Source organism: Corticium candelabrum, chromosome 1, assembly GCF_963422355.1.
Source record: "Corticium candelabrum chromosome 1, ooCorCand1.1, whole genome shotgun sequence".
NCBI classification, from domain to species: Eukaryota; Metazoa; Porifera; class Homoscleromorpha; order Homosclerophorida; family Plakinidae; genus Corticium; species Corticium candelabrum.
In genome coordinates, this window is record NC_085085.1 from 2,691,712 (window position 1) to 2,712,117 (window position 20,406).

The 20,406-nt window shown below is 40.1% G+C and overlaps 3 protein-coding genes across 3 annotated transcripts in view; 1 reads left to right on the forward strand and 2 right to left on the reverse strand.

Annotated features, from left to right (window-relative positions):
- Positions 1-4,442: 4,442 nt before the first annotated feature.
- On the reverse strand, positions 4,443-5,620 carry LOC134196964 (putative nuclease HARBI1). The gene is made up of 2 exons (XM_062666195.1): positions 5,487-5,620; positions 4,443-5,406 (listed from the first exon to the last, which is right to left on the reverse strand). The coding sequence occupies exons 1-2, from the start codon at positions 5,618-5,620 to the stop codon at positions 4,443-4,445; spliced, it is 1,098 nt and encodes a 365-aa protein (XP_062522179.1).
- A 670-nt stretch (positions 5,621-6,290) lies between these two features.
- LOC134190519 (uncharacterized) lies at positions 6,291-8,710 on the forward strand. Its single transcript, XM_062658975.1, has 2 exons — positions 6,291-7,672; positions 7,771-8,710. The coding sequence occupies exons 1-2, from the start codon at positions 7,318-7,320 to the stop codon at positions 8,565-8,567; spliced, it is 1,152 nt and encodes a 383-aa protein (XP_062514959.1). The 5' UTR covers positions 6,291-7,317; the 3' UTR covers positions 8,568-8,710.
- Positions 8,711-13,902: 5,192 nt separating this feature from the next.
- LOC134196975 (shootin-1-like) overlaps positions 13,903-20,406 on the reverse strand; it is a 6,893-nt gene continuing 389 nt past the window's right edge. Inside the window, exons 2-9 of the mRNA XM_062666203.1 lie at positions 19,594-19,740; positions 18,245-18,311; positions 18,082-18,180; positions 17,029-17,182; positions 16,034-16,169; positions 15,839-15,889; positions 15,663-15,777; positions 13,903-14,548 (exon numbers count right to left, since the gene is read on the reverse strand). Coding sequence (XP_062522187.1) covers positions 14,106-14,548; positions 15,663-15,777; positions 15,839-15,889; positions 16,034-16,169; positions 17,029-17,182; positions 18,082-18,180; positions 18,245-18,311; positions 19,594-19,740 — 1,212 coding nt within the window. The 3' untranslated portion in view covers positions 13,903-14,105. The remainder of the gene's footprint in view (positions 14,549-15,662; positions 15,778-15,838; positions 15,890-16,033; positions 16,170-17,028; positions 17,183-18,081; positions 18,181-18,244; positions 18,312-19,593; positions 19,741-20,406) is intronic.

Below are 20,406 nucleotides of genomic sequence, written 5' to 3' on the forward strand. Positions count from 1 at the left end.
GTTAGCGCGTGCATAGTTTGGGTTGCAGACACGTGACATTACGCGGGGAATTTGATAGTAAGCTGTATAATGACATTCAATTTTGCAAAGTCTGCATTATCATCCTCAGCTGCTTGCAGCGACGTCTTGTTCACTTTCCTGAACCAAGACCGCTCCACCGAGGGTCCCTTGATGTGGCGTCCGTCTGGCCTTCCAAGTCTGTCTTCTCGTCCCTCCTATGACGACATGCAACTACATGTACAACCAGAGACCTCGCCCACAACCAACTCTAGTTGTCAATCTTCTGACATTTTGCATCAGCAGTCTTCAGTGTGTGAAAAGAGAGCACCAACAACAACAGGCACAGACAGAGGTGGACATATGGCGATACGAAAATGTTTCTCGCTCTTATAAAAGAGAAATGGCTTCTTTTTGAAGACATAAAAACCAAGAAGAACATTGTATGGCGGAACATTTCTCAAAAAATGGAAACTCAGGGGTAATGGTCACTAAAGAGCAGTGTTCTAACAGATGGAAGACTCTAAAGGCTGCATACAAACGAATCAAAGACCACAACAACAAAAGTGGTACTGTGATACCATTTCTTATTAATGAATTAAGCTTAATTAAGCAATATGGTGCATCGTTGTTTGGGGCTACAGGAAATGGCAGGCGTGAATGTGAGTTTTATGAGGAGCTGTCTGACTTTTTGGGAGGAAGACCATGTATAGAACCAGTTGAAGTTGCTGCAACTTTGGACACAAGCCTAATTGAGGATGTGACTGATGACATGGCCAATGAAGATGACAGTCAGAGAGAGCCATCAACAAACTACTGCGAAGGGAGCTCTGCAAAGAAGGCAAAGACGTCTATAGATGCTATTAAAAAAAAAGAATCAAATCCAGTAGCAAAAATAAGAAGAAAGGTGAAATTGTCCAAATGATTGAGAAGATTCACGAACAGAGGAATGAACAAGAAATCAGTATCTTAAAGTGATGAAGAAGATGCATGATGACAAAATGGAAGTCATGAAAGGACTGCTAGGTGTGCTACAGACCTTTGCCCAAGACAAATCCAAGACATTATAAAGTGTATATATATATATATATATATATATATATATATATATATATATACAGACTTGGACAAAATTATAGGGACACCTGACATTTTTGTGTTTAGTCTAACTTTGGCACTGAAGTTTTCTTTACCAAAACCAAATGTTTTTCGAATTTCTTTTTTCAAGGATTGCGCCATTGTTAGTATGTAACATAGCTTGTGTTCAAGACTGCAGCTGTACTTACTACCTACTGCGCATCTAGTTTGCTTTGAAGAAAGAAGACGGCCAATCCTACTTTTCTTGTCTTTGTACACGTTCATCGCTCTTGGACGCTCATTCTTGGCATACAATCTAAGAATGCTCTGTAGTTGAGAGTGAAAGCAATTTTGTGGTCCTCTTATCAACATTATAGAAAAAGGCGAATCATCTGTTTTTGCGCATTGATTTCGCGCATGTCATCACAATTTGAATTGTTTGCCATTTTAATCAATAAACAAACTTGAACCTATTCAAAAGTCATGCAACTGTAATTAATTACAAAGAAATCCTGCTACGACAAAAACTAAAAAAGTTATAGCAACAAAAGAACATTGACATGCCACTTCCGGTCCACGTTTTACGTAGCAAAATCTCAAACTGCTACCGCCAAAATGTCAGCTGCACTAAAACCGCTGCCCTTGAGACCGCCAAACTTAGGCGATATGTTAGCCTGAACGTTCAGCTGCACGCAGTTGCAGAGTCTTGTTCCTTGCGATATTTCACGAGTTGCAGCGATGCCTCGAGGCAAACAGTTGAGTCCAAAAACGCGAGGGAAAATTGAAGCCCTTCACTCAGTTGGCCATTCTGTGCATCAGATCGCAGCTTTTGTCCGCCACTCCAGAAATTCGGTTCATCAGTGCCTGCAACGGCTTTCCCATGGCAGCAGCGATTATGAAAAACTATCTGGACGTGGAAAGGCAACGACAATCCGGGAAGATCATCGACTGAAGAGAATGGCACTGCAGAACCGTAGAGCACAATCACGGCTGCTCTCGTATGAGCTGGCTGATGAAACCGGCAAGCAGGTATCAAGTAGAACAGTCCATCGTCGTCTCAGTAAGACAGGAGTGAACGCTCGGAGGCCTAGAAAAACCACTGCTAACAGAAAACCAACGGCGTTTGCGACTGGGATGAGCAACCACTCACACATAATGAACTTTGGATGACTGGAAATCTGTTCTTTTTGCAGATGAGTCAAAAGTCAGCATAGGAAACGATGGTGCTCTGTACGTTTGGCGTCGCAAAGGTGAGGAATTTCTCCCTGAATGTTGTGACCGTACGGTCCAGCACGCGGCTAGTGTGATGGTGTGGGAATCGATGTGTTGGCATGGTGTGGGGTCTCTGGTGAAACTGGAAGGTCGTTCAGACAGCACGGCGTACCAACAGGTTCTGGAAGAGCACATGCTTACAGACGCAGCGGCATTGATAGGAGACGACTTTGTCTTCCAGCAGGACAACGCGCCAATCCACACGTCTCGGTCAACAAGACAATGGCTACTCCAGTATGACGTCACACTGTTGGACTGGCCGCCAAAATCGCCTGATGCGAATCCAATCGAGAACTTGTGGCATGAACTCAAAACTTCTCCCAACCGTCGCGAACCGAGAACTGCAGCTGACTCTGGAATGCTCTACAAGAGGCGTGGCAGCAGATTCCAGCCGCGCGTGTCCGGAACTTGGCAGAAAGTGTTCCGCGACGTTCGGACACAATCAGGAGGGCGAGAGGCGGGAACACTTGGTACTGAGGAGCTGGTGAAGGGCTTCAGTTTTCCTTCGCGTTATTAAAACCGGCCTTTCAAAAAGCCACTAAACAAAATCAGAGAGAGTCTAACTTACGACGCCTACGCAGTCATGACGTCATACACTTTTAGGTCTCGTTTTCCGCAATGCGAAACGTAAAGAAAGCTATCTAGGGTCTACAGTATTCTCAAGAAACCTAAAAATCAACGCGGTAACTATTAAGTTCCTAACACAGTGATTTTCCTAACCTCCTTCAAACATGCGTCCTTATCTTGCGCACATTTTCCCACTCCCTAAAGAGGCGTGGCCTAAGTAGATAATATGGTACAGTAGTAAACGTTTACTGCGGTGAATGTAATTGTAATGCATGTATATCAACCAAACTTGTAGACAGGTTTCATTATTAAACCAAAATACTAACAAAGGTCCATACTAATAATAACACTTTGTGACTATGCTCATCATGCTAGAATATAGTCATACAAATTACACCTAGATGCTGTCCAAGTATTATAGGCAAATACCTTTTACTATAATGTATATCAAACAAACACTTGAGCGTGTTTTACTAGTTTAAAAACAAAACTTGTGCAAACAAACTTTTAATAACAGTCTGTAATTATGTTTATCATGTTATGTGGCAGTAAGTGCTTCTAATAAGTTTGCGTCTAGGGTGCTGTTCAAGTAACCTTCTAGCTTTGTGCTCTTCCCACTTGCAAAATGCACGCTCAAAATTAAACTGATACATAGGTGATCCTTCTATTAAAAGGCGGATCAAGCAGTCAATTTTCTCTTCAGACAAATGTCCCGTATTTTTGTCATCACAGCCAGCATTTGTTACTGGTATGACAAAGAAATCTGTCACAGTTACTGGAGCAAGCACTAGACGCAAAGTCAGTTTAGCAGCACGTAAACAGAACATGCCTAGCTGCTAGTAACCTACAATAGACCAGAAGGTTTAGGCTATTCCCCATACGGTTGAACTTTGAATTCTGCAATATTTCTGCTGCCTTTTAGACCTTCCCGATGAACTTGGTATAGCAGAGCCTGGCATTTTTGTTCATTAGGTTAACTAAGGCCTTCCTACAAAGGAAAAAGAGGATTCAGATGCAAGGGGTGGAGCTATATGCTCATTATCCAATTATCTTGTAAGACGTACAGAAAGCAACTGAAACAATTTAGGGTAAAAGATGTAACATTACAAGCTCTAATGAGCACACTTGGCGTGACCTCTAGTTCATTAACTCATCGTCAGTTTCTTATATAGGGGGTAGAATGCGTTTTAGTAGACGAGAATGCACTTAATAGGATGCGTCCCGGTGTCTGAAATCTGCGTCCCAACCTCCTCAAATGCGTCCCAGGACGCATCAAATGTATTGTAGGAAAATCACTGTTAACAATATTGATAGTTGGTAAATTGTGACCTAATTATTGTGCTACTACATACCCACAGCGAGGTGTCCCATTAATTTGTCCAAGTCTGGAGAGAGAGAGAGAGAGAGAGAGAGAGAGAGAGAGAGAGAGAGAGAGAGAGAGAGACAATGATAGACGACTAAGAGATAGTAAGTTTCAGTTTTACGCTAGTTAGTTGCCTGTGTCACAGCAGGGTACAGTGTATTGGCCTCTACATGTTGGTCCAGAATTCATCTGCTATTGTCTGTCTCTTTTGTTTTCCTTCAGTGTCAATTTGAACTCTTGTACTTGTATAATTGTCTGCATTATGTATTTGCCTACCATCTTCAATTTCCTCTATGAAGTCCTCCAAGTTGTCTTCTCCTAGGATACAGACATTGTGGAATGTACATGCAGTTAGCGCTACATCTGATATAAGAGAGGTGGAATCCATGTCAGTGTATTTCAGTCGCCTAAACAGACCCTTTAGAGCAGCAAATGCTTGTTCGATCACAATTCCTGTTGAAGACTGGGCAAAGTTGTAATACTTCGCCTTTTTACTAAGATTGCCAGTGTCCCTAAATGGGGTTAGAGTCCATTTAGACAACGGGTAAGCTGAGTCTCCGACCAAAAAGCTATCCATTGGAAAAATGTTGGAATATCTTGATTCTGCTGCCTGAAATAAGGGTGAGTTTCGGTAGTCTCTGGAGTCGTGGACGCTGCCTGGCCATCCCACAAAACAGTCAGTGAATAACATTCGATTATCACAAACAGCTTGCAACACAATTGAATAAAAGCCTTTTCTGTTAATATAGTCCGTTTGATGTTGGCTGGGTGCTTTGATTGCAATGTGAGACCCGTCTATAGCTCCAATCACATTTTTCACTCCGGGACGTGTCCTAAAACCCTCAATGGCTGCTTTATGTCTGTCACCAGTTGGCCAGACCACCAGCTCACCCATGATGGCTTCCTTGACAGCAGTCATCATTCTTCGAACAGTACTATGGACAGTTGCATCACACACACCAAATCTGTCCCCAATGCTTCTTATGGTTTCTTGGTTAGCAAGATACCACAAAGTTAACAACAACTGCTTATCTGTTGAAACAGATGGTCGACCACGCCTGCTATCATCCTCCCTTCCTATATACCTCTGAATAACTTGCAGCACAATGTTAAACGTCAGCTTTGTCATTCTAAAATGCATTCTAGACGTGTAGTCGTCGTATGACACTACAACCCTTTCAACATACCCAAGTATGCGAGTTCTGGCTACGCGCTCTTCACCCAATAAGGGGCCACAACTTCTTCAAGCTCTCCAGACGAAAAAAATCTCGTTTCGTCATCAGAAAGAAGCAACAACATCACTTCTGCTGTCACTCCTGCCAGCTTGACACGAAAATCATCCATTGTCAAAGAATGGAGACGAGCGCATGCGCCACATCTTCCGTATCGTTTCTTTATTCGAACCTGTTCCGTCTCCGCCTACTCTTCCAGATAACTCTTCCAGAAGAGGTAAAAGAGTCTTCCAGAAGAGGCAGAAGAGAATATATAAAGGAACGCGCCCCAGGCTCTTCTCGCGCTGGAGCAATTCCGGTAAAAGTTCCTCCTCCTCTTGCATTTAACTCAGCGACTGCGTGGAAGAGCCTGGCTTGCGAGGCTAACTTTAGTCTGCTTCGGTAGCCATTCTAACTGTTAGACACACCTTTTGGGCGTGCCTGCACATACGGGCAAAAGTTTAGCAGCGCATGCGGCTTCGTCACAATTATTGCCGACACTCTTCATGCGCTCTGGCCGTACTTTGTTTTTCGGGGTGATTTGCCAAGACTTTGGAGCCCCAAACGACGTATTCAGACGTTTCTTACGTGTTTATCTCTTCGGACGCATCATTTGAGGCCGATGCGATGGAGAACGAGTGAGCTAGTCCGTTTGTGAAGACAATGACGCGCCACGCAGTAGGTATGTCATTTGGGTATCTAAACGTTTTGTTTTCGCGATATCTTTTTAATGAGAGTTTCAGTAACTGTTTCAGATTTGGCCGTTAGCCGTTGGGGAGAATTTGAGTTATGCCCATAGTAACGGCACATTCTCTGTTGCTATTGCTATGTACCCGTATGTTTTGGTTAGAGAATGCAGTCTAGAACAACCATTCAAACCATTTTATTATATTCTCGGTCTGTATGTTTATTAGGTCTGCAGACAACAGGCTTTTTGACTGTGTATGTATTGTAATTTTCGCATGTATAGTGTGGCTACAGTTTGAATAAAGGTAATTGACTGTAGTTACACGTGCGCGCAATTGTCACTGAGTGTCATGTGATGGCGCTAATAACACCAAACGGAAGAGGAGGGGCTACTATAGCGTTGAATAAAAGTGAAGAGGCAGCCGGTGCACAAATTCTAGGTGATATTTTGAAATATTGATGTAATAATTAGTGAAACCAATAAGAAAAGTACCAATTAGATCGTGCACTAATACATGAGACGTTTGTGACTAGAACCACTTGTGTGCTTAGTATAGCTGTTTTTCACACTCAGAAAGTGCATGTAGTGTAAATTCTAGTTACTAGAGTGACGCCTCAATTTGTTCCTTTACCTGTTCGCTAATTGGATACTCAGAAACGTTAGCTCCCAGATTGTTGTGATTGCAGCAGCACTCCTTGAGAAGATGCTAACTTGTTGTCAAGACAAACAAACAAAAGGACAAGAAAATAATCCCCTGTATATAATTAATTACTGTTGCAAGAGGGTACAAACATGTAGCCATTGTACAGATGCTTTCTGATAGTTGTTGTAAAAGTAGTCATCAATAGAAACATCCACGAAGTTTGACATGCTTCATCTCATTACTAGACTAGAAGGAAGGTTACATGAATAGATTTCGTTAATGTCTCACAACTTGGATGGGATGGGCTTACACTAGCATTTCGCTGTAATCTGTACAGTAAGATAGTGATCGTGTTAAACACCAATAACATCTCCAGTGTTTGTCTAGTGTCTTAATTAGGGGCTGCCTCTAGCTGCTGGAAGTCATCTGTATATAGAAATAATCGCAACTCAACGAGATATTCATATACTTGTTTCGAGTCTTGGACTATCTGCTTTTCATGAGGATGAAGACACTGCGTGTACAATTATTGCTCTCACTCGTGTTCATACTGTCTACTTCAAGCTATGCTACAAAGTTGGACCTCGGGCTTACGAAGCACCTCTGCGAGAACGACCCGCCATACGAACTGAAATCTTTGTGCAGATCTAAGTTTGGTGTCACGTGTCCATCTGAAGTCAAGTTAGGAGACTGGGAATACACTCTGATCGATGCCAACAGCTCGGTCAATAGTACCGAAGCCATTTATTGCCCCGGAGAACAATTGCTGAAGTACGAAAGACGCACTAATCTTTTCTCTGTTCCTTCCGAATGTCGTTCAGGCGTGCGCATCGATGCAGAACAACAGTACCGATGTAGGTTAAGTAAAGTAACCGTTTTGTTGTTATTTATTAATTAAATATTCTTTCTTATACGTGGACACCTCTAAACGTAACGTATTGTAATGTTGTAGGTCCACCTTCTCTACCAGAAAAGGCCATTCTTCTAGGACGCATATTTGGCAGTTTCGGCTCACCTTCAGCCAATACTCTACACGTGCAACTTCCTGCAGCTGCTGCGACAGAAGACGTGACGCCGTCACATAGAAGACGAAAACGACACGTCGGGTGCCAAAATCTCATCGACCTCGCCATTCTCATCGATTCTTCTGGCAGCATTTCGAGCACTAACTTTTCCAAAGCCCTCGACGATTTGGCCTCACTGATAAGATACACTTGCAATGACTTCACGTGTGATAGTGGTCCACGGGTTAACTTGGCTCTGGTGACGTTCGGGTCTACAAGTTCTACAATCTTTAACTTCGCCTACTCGAAAAATTACCATGGCAGCCTCGATAGCATGGTAAGCAGCATCTACAGAGCAACATACTTAGGCGGAAGCACTCAAATGGCGACGGCTCTAAACTACGTCAATAACTACATTTTTAATTCCTACAGGGGTATGAGAGAATGCAGTGAGAGAAGGCTCATTGTACTAACTGACGGTCATATTTTCGATCAGGCAAACGTCCGAGCAGCGACTGCAAGCTTGCACAACAATAAGAAGGTGGACGTTTACGCTTTTGGCATTGACAGGGTATCCAAAACTGGACTGCGAGATCTCGTGCGCCTTAGCACCGAGACCAGCAACAACATTCTGCCTTACTTATCCTACCCGAGTTATCTTGCCTTTACATCGGCAGTTGAATATATTGCGGACTTAAATAATTACTATGGCACAACCTGCCGTCATTCTGCTCTCAAGAAATGATCGAGCAGTGAACAATGAGTGACTAGACTAGTACCTGTTGGTAGCTACAGTCGTATGATTTTGTGTTTCGTTCTTGGTTTGAAAATCGCAATTTGTTGCGGTGCGTGTTGTAATCAAACAAGATTCAAGTTATAAAAAATCAACTTTTGCGTGGACTACACCTATACCATTATATATTCTAGCCAGACCCTCCTCCTTTTGCTGTCCCCGCCGTCCGGAAGTGAAAGAGGGAGGGTTTGGAAACGCTCTTGCACGCACACGCACGCACGCACACACACACACACACACACACACACACACACACACACACACACACACCAATCACAATCACTGGCACACAATCTTGAGTTTTGCTTAATTAATCAATACTCCACCAGTTCATACAAACATCAACTACACATATTACTACAGATTCAATTCAATCAAAATTCATGCAAGCAGAGTTTATGTCCGAAATTGCTCATTCAATCCAAAATTGTCACAAAACTAACCTCACACGGCACATGTCAATCAATTGTCCAACCAAAACAGCCCCACCCTAACATCTCAGGCTCCACCCGTCTAGCCATAAGCCATATCACTCTGCTCAGGATCATTAGGAACAGAATAGATTTGCTCCTCAATTGCTTCCGTCTTCACATCACTGCCATCTATAGGACGACTCTTCTCTACCAAATCGACTGTTGTCTCGTACGTAGTAGACGTTCTTGACCTCAATGGCTGTTTGTTTGACTGCAGTGACGTCGATTTCCTCATACAATGTTTCATCACCCCGAGACTCATGAGAAGTAGGATTGTCAGTGGTGAAACGTACTGGGAAGGTACCGGGCGAGTATGAATGAGGACCGTCCTTCTGGTCTTGAGTAGTGGGGTCCTCGTTGCAGACCTGCCAACCTAGCTGAATCAAAATGCGTGAGTATGCAGGAAAAAATGCGGGAGAATGCGAGAGTCTAACAATTTTTGGACACGCCTACAATAGCATTAATATCAATATTTTTTTGTTTTTGTAATAAATGTTAAATAATATATAAATAGTACACTAAGACTATGCAAAGTGGAACAAAATATACACAGTACTTGTACGTACTACTGCCTGTTAGTAAATATATTAAAGCCTAGGCTAAATATAAGAACGAGGTATGTACACATTGTCGCTGCTAATTGGGATGTTCTAGATTCTATTGTTTTGTGGCTTTCTTAGATAACTCTAAACCACTCCTTGGTAGTCTAAGATAGCTAGTCCCTCCCTCTTTCCACTTCCCGACAGTTTGCCTGACCGACTCCTTCTCTTTCTATGTCAATATTGTGACCCGTAAACTCTGATTGTGATCAAGTATGTATGAAAGAGCCAGATTGAGAGAGGGGCTGCACATAGACATTGATATCCAGATCACATAATCAGTAACTTTGTTAATTATTAATTAAGGGTAAGTGTATGGTTACACAGAACAGGCATTTCCACCAATGGTCAGAGTGCGGGAGATTTGATGCCAAATGCGGGTAGGCGGGGGAAGGGTTTCAAATGCGAAAGTCTCCCGCTCAATGTGAGAGAGTTGGCAGCTCTGTCGTTGTTGAGACGTAGAGGTGAGGGACTCGGAGAGTACGAGAGGGAACGATCGCGTGGGACTGGAGAAGCAGGAGTGACGAAAAATGTCCTCTTCTGTCCTGTTGTGGGTTTAATATGAGTGATACAAAGAATATAAATTAATGTATGGACAGACAGACAAGAAGACAGACAAACAGACTCATGAACAAACAGACAGACAGACAGACAAACAGAAAAACAAAGAGACAAAGAAGACAGACAGACGACAGACATACATACATACAGACAGACAGGCAGCAAAACAGACAGACAGACAGCAAAACAAACATTGTAACTGTGGCAGAGAACTGGATGCTGATGGTTACCATCTTTTCACTTGTAATCTTGGTGGATGTCCTGTGTGGGCCGGAACACAATAATCTTGTGGCAGAATGGTGTCAGTGTCTCAGGGACTTGAAACTGCATCTCAAAAAAGAACCTAAGAATGAATATATAGACAGAGAAGACAGACCAGACATCATAGTATATGATTTAGGAATAGATGCCAATGCCGAACTGGATTTCTCTCTGGCACACCCATTTTGTCGTGATACAGTGGTAAGAGCATTGAGAGAGAACAGATTTGCAGCTGCAAAAAGAGAGGAGACAAAAATAAATAAATATTTAAATCAACAGCATCCAAGGTCATGCAAAGCTGCCTTCATTCCATTGATTTTTGAACATTTTGGTTGTTGGGGAGAAAAGGCAGACAATTATTTGAACCAGCTGGCCAAGAGATCGAGATATATAGAAAGTGGATCAAATGAAGCACAGTTTAGAGGACAATGGAGAAAGAGACTATCAATATGCCTTCAGAAGTTCAATTCCAATGTAATATTGAGAAAACTTAAGAAGAATTGCAGAGGGAAATGAAGAATTGGACAGCAATGAAAGAGACATTCAGAACATCATTCAATAGAATTTTAGTAGTATTCGATCTGTATGTCTCAGTAGATGGACATTTAGCTTAGCAGTTTTACCTATATAGTGTTCTTGTAAAATTTTGTTTTTTATGTTCAATAGTGAAAGAAAACAGACAGACAGGCAGACAGACAGGCAGGCTGAAAGACAGACAGACTAACAGACAGACAAACAGACAAAAATACAGACAGATAGCCAGCCAGTCAGACAGCCAGCCAGCCAGGCAGCAGCCAGCCAACCAAACAAACAGACAGATAAACATACAAACAGACTAACAGGTAGACAAACAAACTAATAAACAGACAGACAGACAGACAGACAGAAGTGTAATGTTCAAGTTATATCAATGAAACTATAATCATGTTGTGCGATGGGTCTGAGAGGCCCGACTCTCTCCACACCCAATTTTTCCTCATTAGTCTTAGCTATATATAACTGTTCTAGTTTGCTGTAATGTTAGCTTTCAATAAACATTAGTCTAATTGTAGTACTGTAGTTCTTTGCAGAATTGTATCATAGTTTGATGTAAAAAATGAAAGACAGACAGACAGACAGACAAACAGACAGACAAACAAATAGACATACATACATACATATATACATACACAGAGCTCGAAATAACGGCCGGACATCGGACAATGTCCGATCAATATTGCTATTTGTCTGAGCACCTGAATCTATGCTCAGACATCCTAGTCCGGTCATCAATATGAACTGTAGCCAAGGAATCTTGCCAATGTAAGCTTAGAACAAGCTAGAGCAAACTGTGGAGAATGTAACTTTTAGCATGTACACGTACAAGGCATGCAGAATCCTATGTCTGCTGCATCACAGGTGAACGTAAGACGTTTTTGAGTCTTTAGGTGTTTTACAATAATAAACAGCTGGTGTTACCATTTTAGGTGTTCTGTTAATTAATTAACACGTGGTTGGGTTGGATTCATTTTTCTGGCAGTTGTTGCAAGTCTTGAATGTGTCTAGGTAAGGCAGCCATATCCCATCCTTTGGCCAGCCATCCGTTGAGTGTAGTCCTGCAACTAGGCCACTGCTCATCTCTTTCTATGCAATTATAGCAGGCTTTACCTCTTGGCATATAGTTTCACATACTGATGATAGGTGCCATGGGCTATCACAATCATTTAGTTTAGCTTCTTAATTAACTTGTCTTTCGTTTTCTGATGGCTGTGTTTGAGTTCCTGACGATTGATTTACGTTCCTTTAGAGTGGACAACGTTGCAGCATCAATTCTGCCGGAAGAAGCACCGTCTGGTTACCTAGTAGTAATGGTAAAAGGATAAGAATTGCCTCATTTGGTCAGCAAGCGCTTTCGCATTTGGAGAAGAGAACCAACATAAAATTTATGGAAACAGAGTATTGTGCTGATCAGTTTCTAGGTGTTTGTGTTCATTGCATTATATAATAGTACAATCATGTATGCAAACAGTGAAAGAGTGCCAAGGTGTTATTAAAATTAATTCAAGTTACCTGAAACAAAATTGCTATCCCAGTAAGGCAGTGGGCTTTATGCCCCAAATGGCACCTACTAATCTGGTTGCTGGGGCTCAAAGAGGTACATGTAGTGTACATGTTCATGATGATGCATCATGAAGTACACATAGCAGTGACAACAGCTCTATATGTTTATAAATACACAATGAATATATTATGCATATATATATATATATATATATATATATATATATATATATATATATATATTATATGTTATATTATGATATTGCACATTTTATGAACGTCTGATCAAATTTGCCAAAAGCCTGGTCAAAAGCTACCTTAGTCGGACTTTTATGTCCAAGGCTATGACTATTGAGGAAGTTGTGTATGGTGGTCTAGCTGATGATCCTGCCTGTCACAGACAGATTGAGGGATACTGTGGGAACATTCCAGCAGGTCAAGTCACAATTGAATTCAACATTGGAAACTATACCAAATGATTATTGGCAACGCATAATGGCTGCACAGGATTTGTGCCACAATGTCGCATTATGATTGCAGAATTTGCTGCATCACAAAAAGTGACTGAATTAGAGAGGAATTAGAACTTGTGTTCAGTATAGTTTGCAAAAGGTACAATATAAGGTAGCTGAAGTAGGAGACTGGACGGTGCACGTGCATGTCTCGATCTCGTTGCTGTATGTGAGTGTACATACCATTATGACTAATTCAATGCATAGATATCTATACAAATGTTAGTGGTTACTAAAATACACACAAAATTTGCTACTATCTTTGCGGTAGGCAACAGAAAAACGTGTGTTCTAACAAAAGGCACACAAACAGAGAAACAAAAGAAAAGCAGGCAAACAGACAGACAGATGCACAGACAAGATATGACACACCTACATTCACAACATTCAAATTCACTACAATCACTTGCACATAATGATTCAATTGTCATTTGATTAACATTTCAGTGGTTCGTTTGAACAGCAGCTGCACATACACGTTTAGTACACAAACTATTCAATTCGATCAAATTCATGCATGCAATGCTTTCTTAGAAATTTCTCATTCAATTCAAAATCATCGCAAGGTAGCCTCACACACGTCAATCACCCAACCAAAAAGCAGCCACCCCCCACATCTCAGTCTCCACCTGCTGGGTCATGAACCACGTTACTCTAGTCAGGATCATCAGGAAAAAAATTTGATGATAAAATCGCTGCTGTCTGTAGGATGACTCTTCACCAAGTCAACTGTTAACAGTTCATACACACACACACACACACACACACACACACACACACACACACACACACACACACACACACACACACACACACACACACCAATTACAGCACTGGCACACACTCTTGACTTTTGCTTCATCGATACTCCACCAATTCATACCAACAGCAACTACACATATCACTACAAATTAAGTTCAATCAAATTCATGCAAGCAGAGTTTATGTCCGAAATTGCTCAATCAATCCAAAATTGTCACAAGACTAACCTCACATGACAACCGTCAATCAGTCGTCCAACCAAACCAACCCCACCCTAACATCTCAGTCTCCACCCGTCGGGTCGTGAGCCACATCACTCTGCTCAGGATCATCAGGAACCGAATAGATTTGCTCCTCAATTGCTTCTGTCTTCACATCACTGCCATCTGTAGAACGACCCTTCTCCACTAAATCGACTGTCGTCTCGTAGTAAACGTTGTCAACCTCACTGGCTGTTTGTTTGACTGCAGTAACGTTGATTTCCTCATACAGTGTCTCATCATCCCGAGATCCTTGAGAAGTAGGATTGTCGGTGGTGAAACGTATGGGGAAGGTACCGGGCGAAAATGAATAAGGACGATCCTTCTGGTCTTGAGTAGTGGGGTCCTCGCTGTTGAGACGCAGAGGTGATGGACTTGGAGAATACGAGAGGGAACGATCGCGTGGGACTGGAGATGCTGGAGGAGTGACGAAAATGTCCTCTCCTGTACCGTTGTCGGTTTGATCTGAGTGATATAAAGACCGTACATTAGTTTTAAATGGGAAATGGAATACGAGTAAATGGAGTGAGGATGACAGGAAGGCAAGCAAGCACACAGACAGACAAACAGACAAATGGACAGGCAGACAGAAAGACAGACAACAGATCGACACACAAACAAAGAGACAGACAAACAAATGTACAAACAAACTAACAGACAGACACACAAATGGACAGACAGATAGACAGACAGGAAGACAAAGACACAGACAGAAAAACAGACAAACGGACAATAGACAACAACACACAGAGAGACAGACAGATAGACAGACCAACAGACAAAGCAGGGGCGTCCCAAGATTTTTGTAAGGCATGGCAGAAATTGTTATAACCACGCCCACCCTAAATTTTTGGGTCACGCTCATTCCAATTTTTATGTGGCCGCACCCACAAAAGCTTTGATGCAGGTTTGCTTACACTGAGATGCCCCAAACTGTTGTCATGGAATGCTCAGGCACAAAAGAAACAAAGCAGTTTATTCTTAGTTCACTGTGCTTGACCACATGATAGATATACTTAGCCTTATACCCGTGGAAAATTTCCAGACCTCAAGATGTGAACCTAGTACATAGGATAGGAAGGGCCAGATATCTACAGAACTCAGTTTGTTACCAACAGATACTGACCTAAATAGTGAGCGGTGCTGACAACCACTGTTTATCTTTGAGTACTTGTATGTTCATACCATATGACAGTCTTTGTCCTAATTGGTCTTATCTTTAAACCAAGCATCCCAAGAACTACTTGTTAGCCTCAAACAACTTCCCACTTTTCAAAATACAAGGACAAGTCCATTGTCTTCATAGCTAATCACTGCCTACTCATGCAGCAAAGCATGGTGGACCTGTACCAAGTGGAAGCCAAGGCATGGCTGAGCGCCGTGCCTTTTGTATGCTGGGGACAACCCTGCAAACAAACAGACAGACAGACAGACAGATAGACAGAAAAACAGACAGACAAACAAACAGACAGACAGACAGACAGTCAGATAAATGTACAAACAGAGAGACAGACAATCGAATGAAGAGATAGACAACAAATGAATGAGCAGATGTGTACAATATCATACTAGTTCTGACCTTCCCCAGCTCTCTGTTGCCGTCGTTTCAGTTTCATAGCTAACTCGTCTGTCACAGAACTTGCAGCCTTTTCTGATGGTCTCCTCGCTGCCCCACCCAACGACTTACGCAATTTCTAAAATTAATCTCATAAACATCACAAGCTCATACAGCTACCTTTGTACAGTGATTCTTACCAATGTGGTTGCCAACTGATTCATGGCACTCTTTTCTGCATCGCCAGGTTTCTGAGAAAAGATATTCATGTATAAGATTAGCAGTAACCAACACACGTACACACATGCACACACAATAAACAAACAAACAAACAAACATACAAACAAACAATAAACAAACAAATAAATCAATAAACAAACAAATAAATAAACAACCTTTTGAGGGTCTGAGTGTTTGAGTAGGACTTGGCCTGACTTGATCCTTGCCATCATCTCAGCCATTGCATCAACACGAGGATCTTTAGGTGCTTCTGCAGTTTTCTTCTTCTTTTTGTTCTTCTGCACAATCTCACTAGCAAGAAAACACGTAAGACACAAATGAATAAAACAGACAAACAAACAAACAAATATACAACAACAGTAACAAATTATGAATAAACAAATATACAAATAATGGACAAATATAAATAAACAGATAGGGAAAACAAGTACAAAGAAAAGCTAGACAAATAAACAAAACGAAATAATCAAATAGCCAAATAAATATACAAACAATAAACAAACAAATAGAAAACATAAATACAGTAAGAAGCACAGATAAATAGACAGGTAGACATACCGATACACAAACAGATGGACAGACAGATGGATAGTACAGACTGACTGACTGATAAAAAGACAGACTGACAGACAAACAGATTGGCAGGCATACTGGCTGACAGACAGACAGAGAGAAAGACAGACAGAGAGAAAGACAGACAGAGAGAAAGACAGACAGAAAGACATACAGAGACAGACAGACAGACAGACAGACAGACAGATTAACAGGCACACTGGCTGACAAACAGACAGAAAGACATACAGAGACAGACAAACAGACAGAGACTGACAGACAGTCAGACAGACAGACAGGCAGAGAGACAGACGGCTGACTGATAGACAGACAGACAGACAAACCGACCAAAAGACAAACAGACACACAGACAAACAAACAGAACTTTTGACAGACAGACAGACAAAGAGACAGACAGAAACACAGACAAACAGACAGACACTCACAGACATTCCAGGTTAGATAAACAAACAAAGCATAAATAATTAAATAACTAAATGAAAAAAGAAACAAATAAACAGTACGAATCCACGTCAACCATCAGAGCAAAGATTCACTAAACCTAAAAAATATATAAACCATCAATTAAACTCCTTACCTAATTGGCCTAAATGTTGGCAATGGTGGTGGTGGTGGACCAGGTGGGGGCGGTGGAGGAGGAGGAGGAATCGCACTCGCCGGCGGTGGATCCGGAATATCTGTGGGGCCTTTAGCCGCTTGTAATCGGTCATTTTCTTGTTTCAGTTTATCACCTATACAAACAACATCAAACCAGAAACAAATCAACAAAATAAACAAACAAACAACTGAATAAAGAAACAGCTACACAAGATTGCCAAACTGCTCAATACATCACAGGCATAGAACCATGATAGCCAAAGAGGACAAGGTGCACCAACAATTATTCGGTTATTGTGTATGACTAGCGTGCTACATGACTTCTATACAAGAACGAGGGGCAGAGTAATCACCCGAGGCAACGGCAAGTGCTGATAAAAGGTTAAGCCACACAGCTCACTAATAATGGTCACGTGACCTGCATGCGCAGTATCAGTGAGAGTGTAATGATAACTGGAAGTAAGTTATGGCACACTTGCCATACAATACATCATGTACACGATCTAAAAAACATGCCCTCGTGACTGGTCACATGTCACGTGACTGGTAGTATGTCACGTGACTGGTAGCACATCACGTCACCATGGTATGCACAAGGCTCTACTGTTTAGTCGCCAAACTTCTAAAACTTTCTACACCTATTGATGTCATGTCTTGTGTTGTTGTAAAAGTATCACACACTGTCAAACAATTGGCATCGCTAGAGATTCCTTGTACATACGCTGAAGGTCAAAAGTGTCATAGAAAATGTGGTACTAAAATTTCTTGCCATGAAAAATTTCACAAATTAATGTAATACACAATTTGAAAGTGTAAGACAAGGTGAGTATAAAACAAGTAAAATACCACCAAACTGATAAGTGGGCAGGGCAGACACTGGTGGGTGGACGAGTGAGTATGAGTGGATACTTGGATGTGTGAGTATAACCAGAGGAAAAGCAAAGACATTAAATAATTAATAGATATTAATTAATTATTTATTTAATTATTTATTTATTTGCTACTAATTAGTTACACTTAATTTGTATCTTACAATAACTCTCAGCTGCTAGTGTTCGTCTCTCTAATGTGTCCGCTCTGTTCCTCATCAGTTCTGCTTCTGTCACAGCAGCCAAAAGTTTCTCCTCCAATTCTGTCGAAGACAACAAACAATGGAATGTCAAGCAGTTACTGACAATACCGTCGTCCATTCGTACCATTAATTTTAGCAAGCTGTTGAGAAGAATGTTGTAAGTCATGGAGTTGCTGATTAAGTTTGTTGACCTAAACCAGCGCATGCAGCGAGATCAGAAATGTACATTGTGGTTATGCTTTCTGTGAATTTGACAGAGTAAGACGAACAGACTAACTGACAGACAAATAAATGAACACTTCAACGAAGAGATGGACAGACAGGCAAACGGACAAACAGACCACCAACCAAACACATACAATAATAGAAAAGTGGAGAAACGAACAAACAAACCAATATATGAACCAAACCAAAACAACAAATTACACATACAAACAGACTACATACAAACAGACTACATACAAACAGACAAAAACAGTAACAAACAACCAACAAATAAATAAATTACAAAAAAAATAATTAATTTTTAGATAAATTTAATTAAGTAATCTATTTAATTTATTTACATTACGCATTTAATTTAATTAAAATTAACTAATTAAATAAAAATGTCTTTAATTAACCTAAGAAATAACTAAATAACAAATACATACATTAAACTAATTAACTATTTAATAAATTAATTAAATACCAAACAACAAACAAATGTACAAATAAATAAGCAAACAATAAAAAATACAGACACTAATATTATTAATTAATTAATTAAGTACATAAAATGTATTAATTATGCTCAGTAATCAATAAATAATAACTAAATACATTAAATGTACATAGGAATAACAATCAAATAATAAAAATACAGAACACTAATACTGTTCATTAATTAACTAACTAAATAAATTTACAAGAAATTAACTAATTCAATATTTAAATAGATTAAATAATCAAATTAAAGTAATTAAATAAATAAATAATAAATACATTAACTAATCTAATTAACAATTAAATAAATAAATAAATTAATCACTAAACAACAAACAAACGAATGTACAAATATTTAAGGCCAAATAATAAAAATTACATAACTAATTAAATTTATAATAAAAATAAATAAATTAATCACCAAACAACAAACAAATAATAAAATGCAGATACTAATACTATTAATTAATTCAATACATAAAATATATAAATTGAATGGATTAATTAACTACATAAATATAAATAATAAAAACATAAAATAAAAATATAATATAATTAAATTAAATATAATTAATTATGCTAAGTAATCAATAAATAATAAATTAATTAATCTAATTAACAATTTCATAAAAAAATATATCAATGAACAACAACAATTATGTACAATAAACAATCAAACAGATACACAAACAAACGATAAACAAAATAGACACTAGTACTGATACAGGTGTACGTCTACTTTTCAGAATCTACGTGTCACAATCGTACGTCCTTCTTGTGTTCAATCTTTTCTATTTCTAAATCCTTGCTAAGAGCTTCGAGGTCGTTCTGCAGCCTCACAACTCGCTTGTCATTAGCAGATGACGACATCAGAGCTTCACTTTTGCGACGAATCGCCTTGTTCTCAGAGTAAGCCTAAAAATTAACAGACAGAATATCAGTAACGAATGGCTAATAGTGCATGTGGAAATACGAAAATCACATCACTGTATTATGCTATACAAAGATATGCTGTACAGCAGATTGATAGACAAAGAGAAAGAGAGAGAAGCAGGAAATGAATGGACAAACAGAGAGACAGATGTGAGGAAAATGACGTGCCACATGAATAAACCAACTTGTAAATGGAAAATAGATAAGCAACAAACGGAATGACAGACCATACAAAACACACAAATGGATACTGTAAGAATGCAGTCAAACAAACAAAAATGTACCCAAATAACATACTAGTTAATGCAATTACCAGACTTACGAATGACATTGATAAAGGTAACACATAAACCAACAGACAAACAAACAGACAGACAGAGACAGACTACACAGACAGACAGACAGGGTTCATTCGCATGTAGTTAAATTATGGCATCGGCCGTTTAGACCAGACTAGAATGTAATAGTGTTGTTCTTTGAAACTATATGTATTGATAGACAGACAGACAGACAGACAGACAGACAGACAAACAGATAGACATAAAGACAGAAAAATTGCAAACAAAAAGGCAGACAGAAAGATAGAGACGAACAAACAAACACAAACAGATAAACTGACTGACACATAGACAAACAGACAGACAAACA

Coding starts and splice junctions, on each gene's coding strand:
- LOC134196964 (XM_062666195.1), bottom strand. CDS start 5,620: ATGGATGATTTTCGTGTCAAGCTGGCAGGAGTGACAGCAGAAGTGATG. Junction 5,407..5,486: donor CCTTATTGGGTGAAGAGCGC/GTAGCCAGAACT, acceptor AATGCATTTTAG/AATGACAAAGCTGACGTTTA.
- LOC134190519 (XM_062658975.1), top strand. CDS start 7,318: ATGAGGATGAAGACACTGCGTGTACAATTATTGCTCTCACTCGTGTTC. Junction 7,673..7,770: donor TGCAGAACAACAGTACCGAT/GTAGGTTAAGTA, acceptor GTAATGTTGTAG/GTCCACCTTCTCTACCAGAA.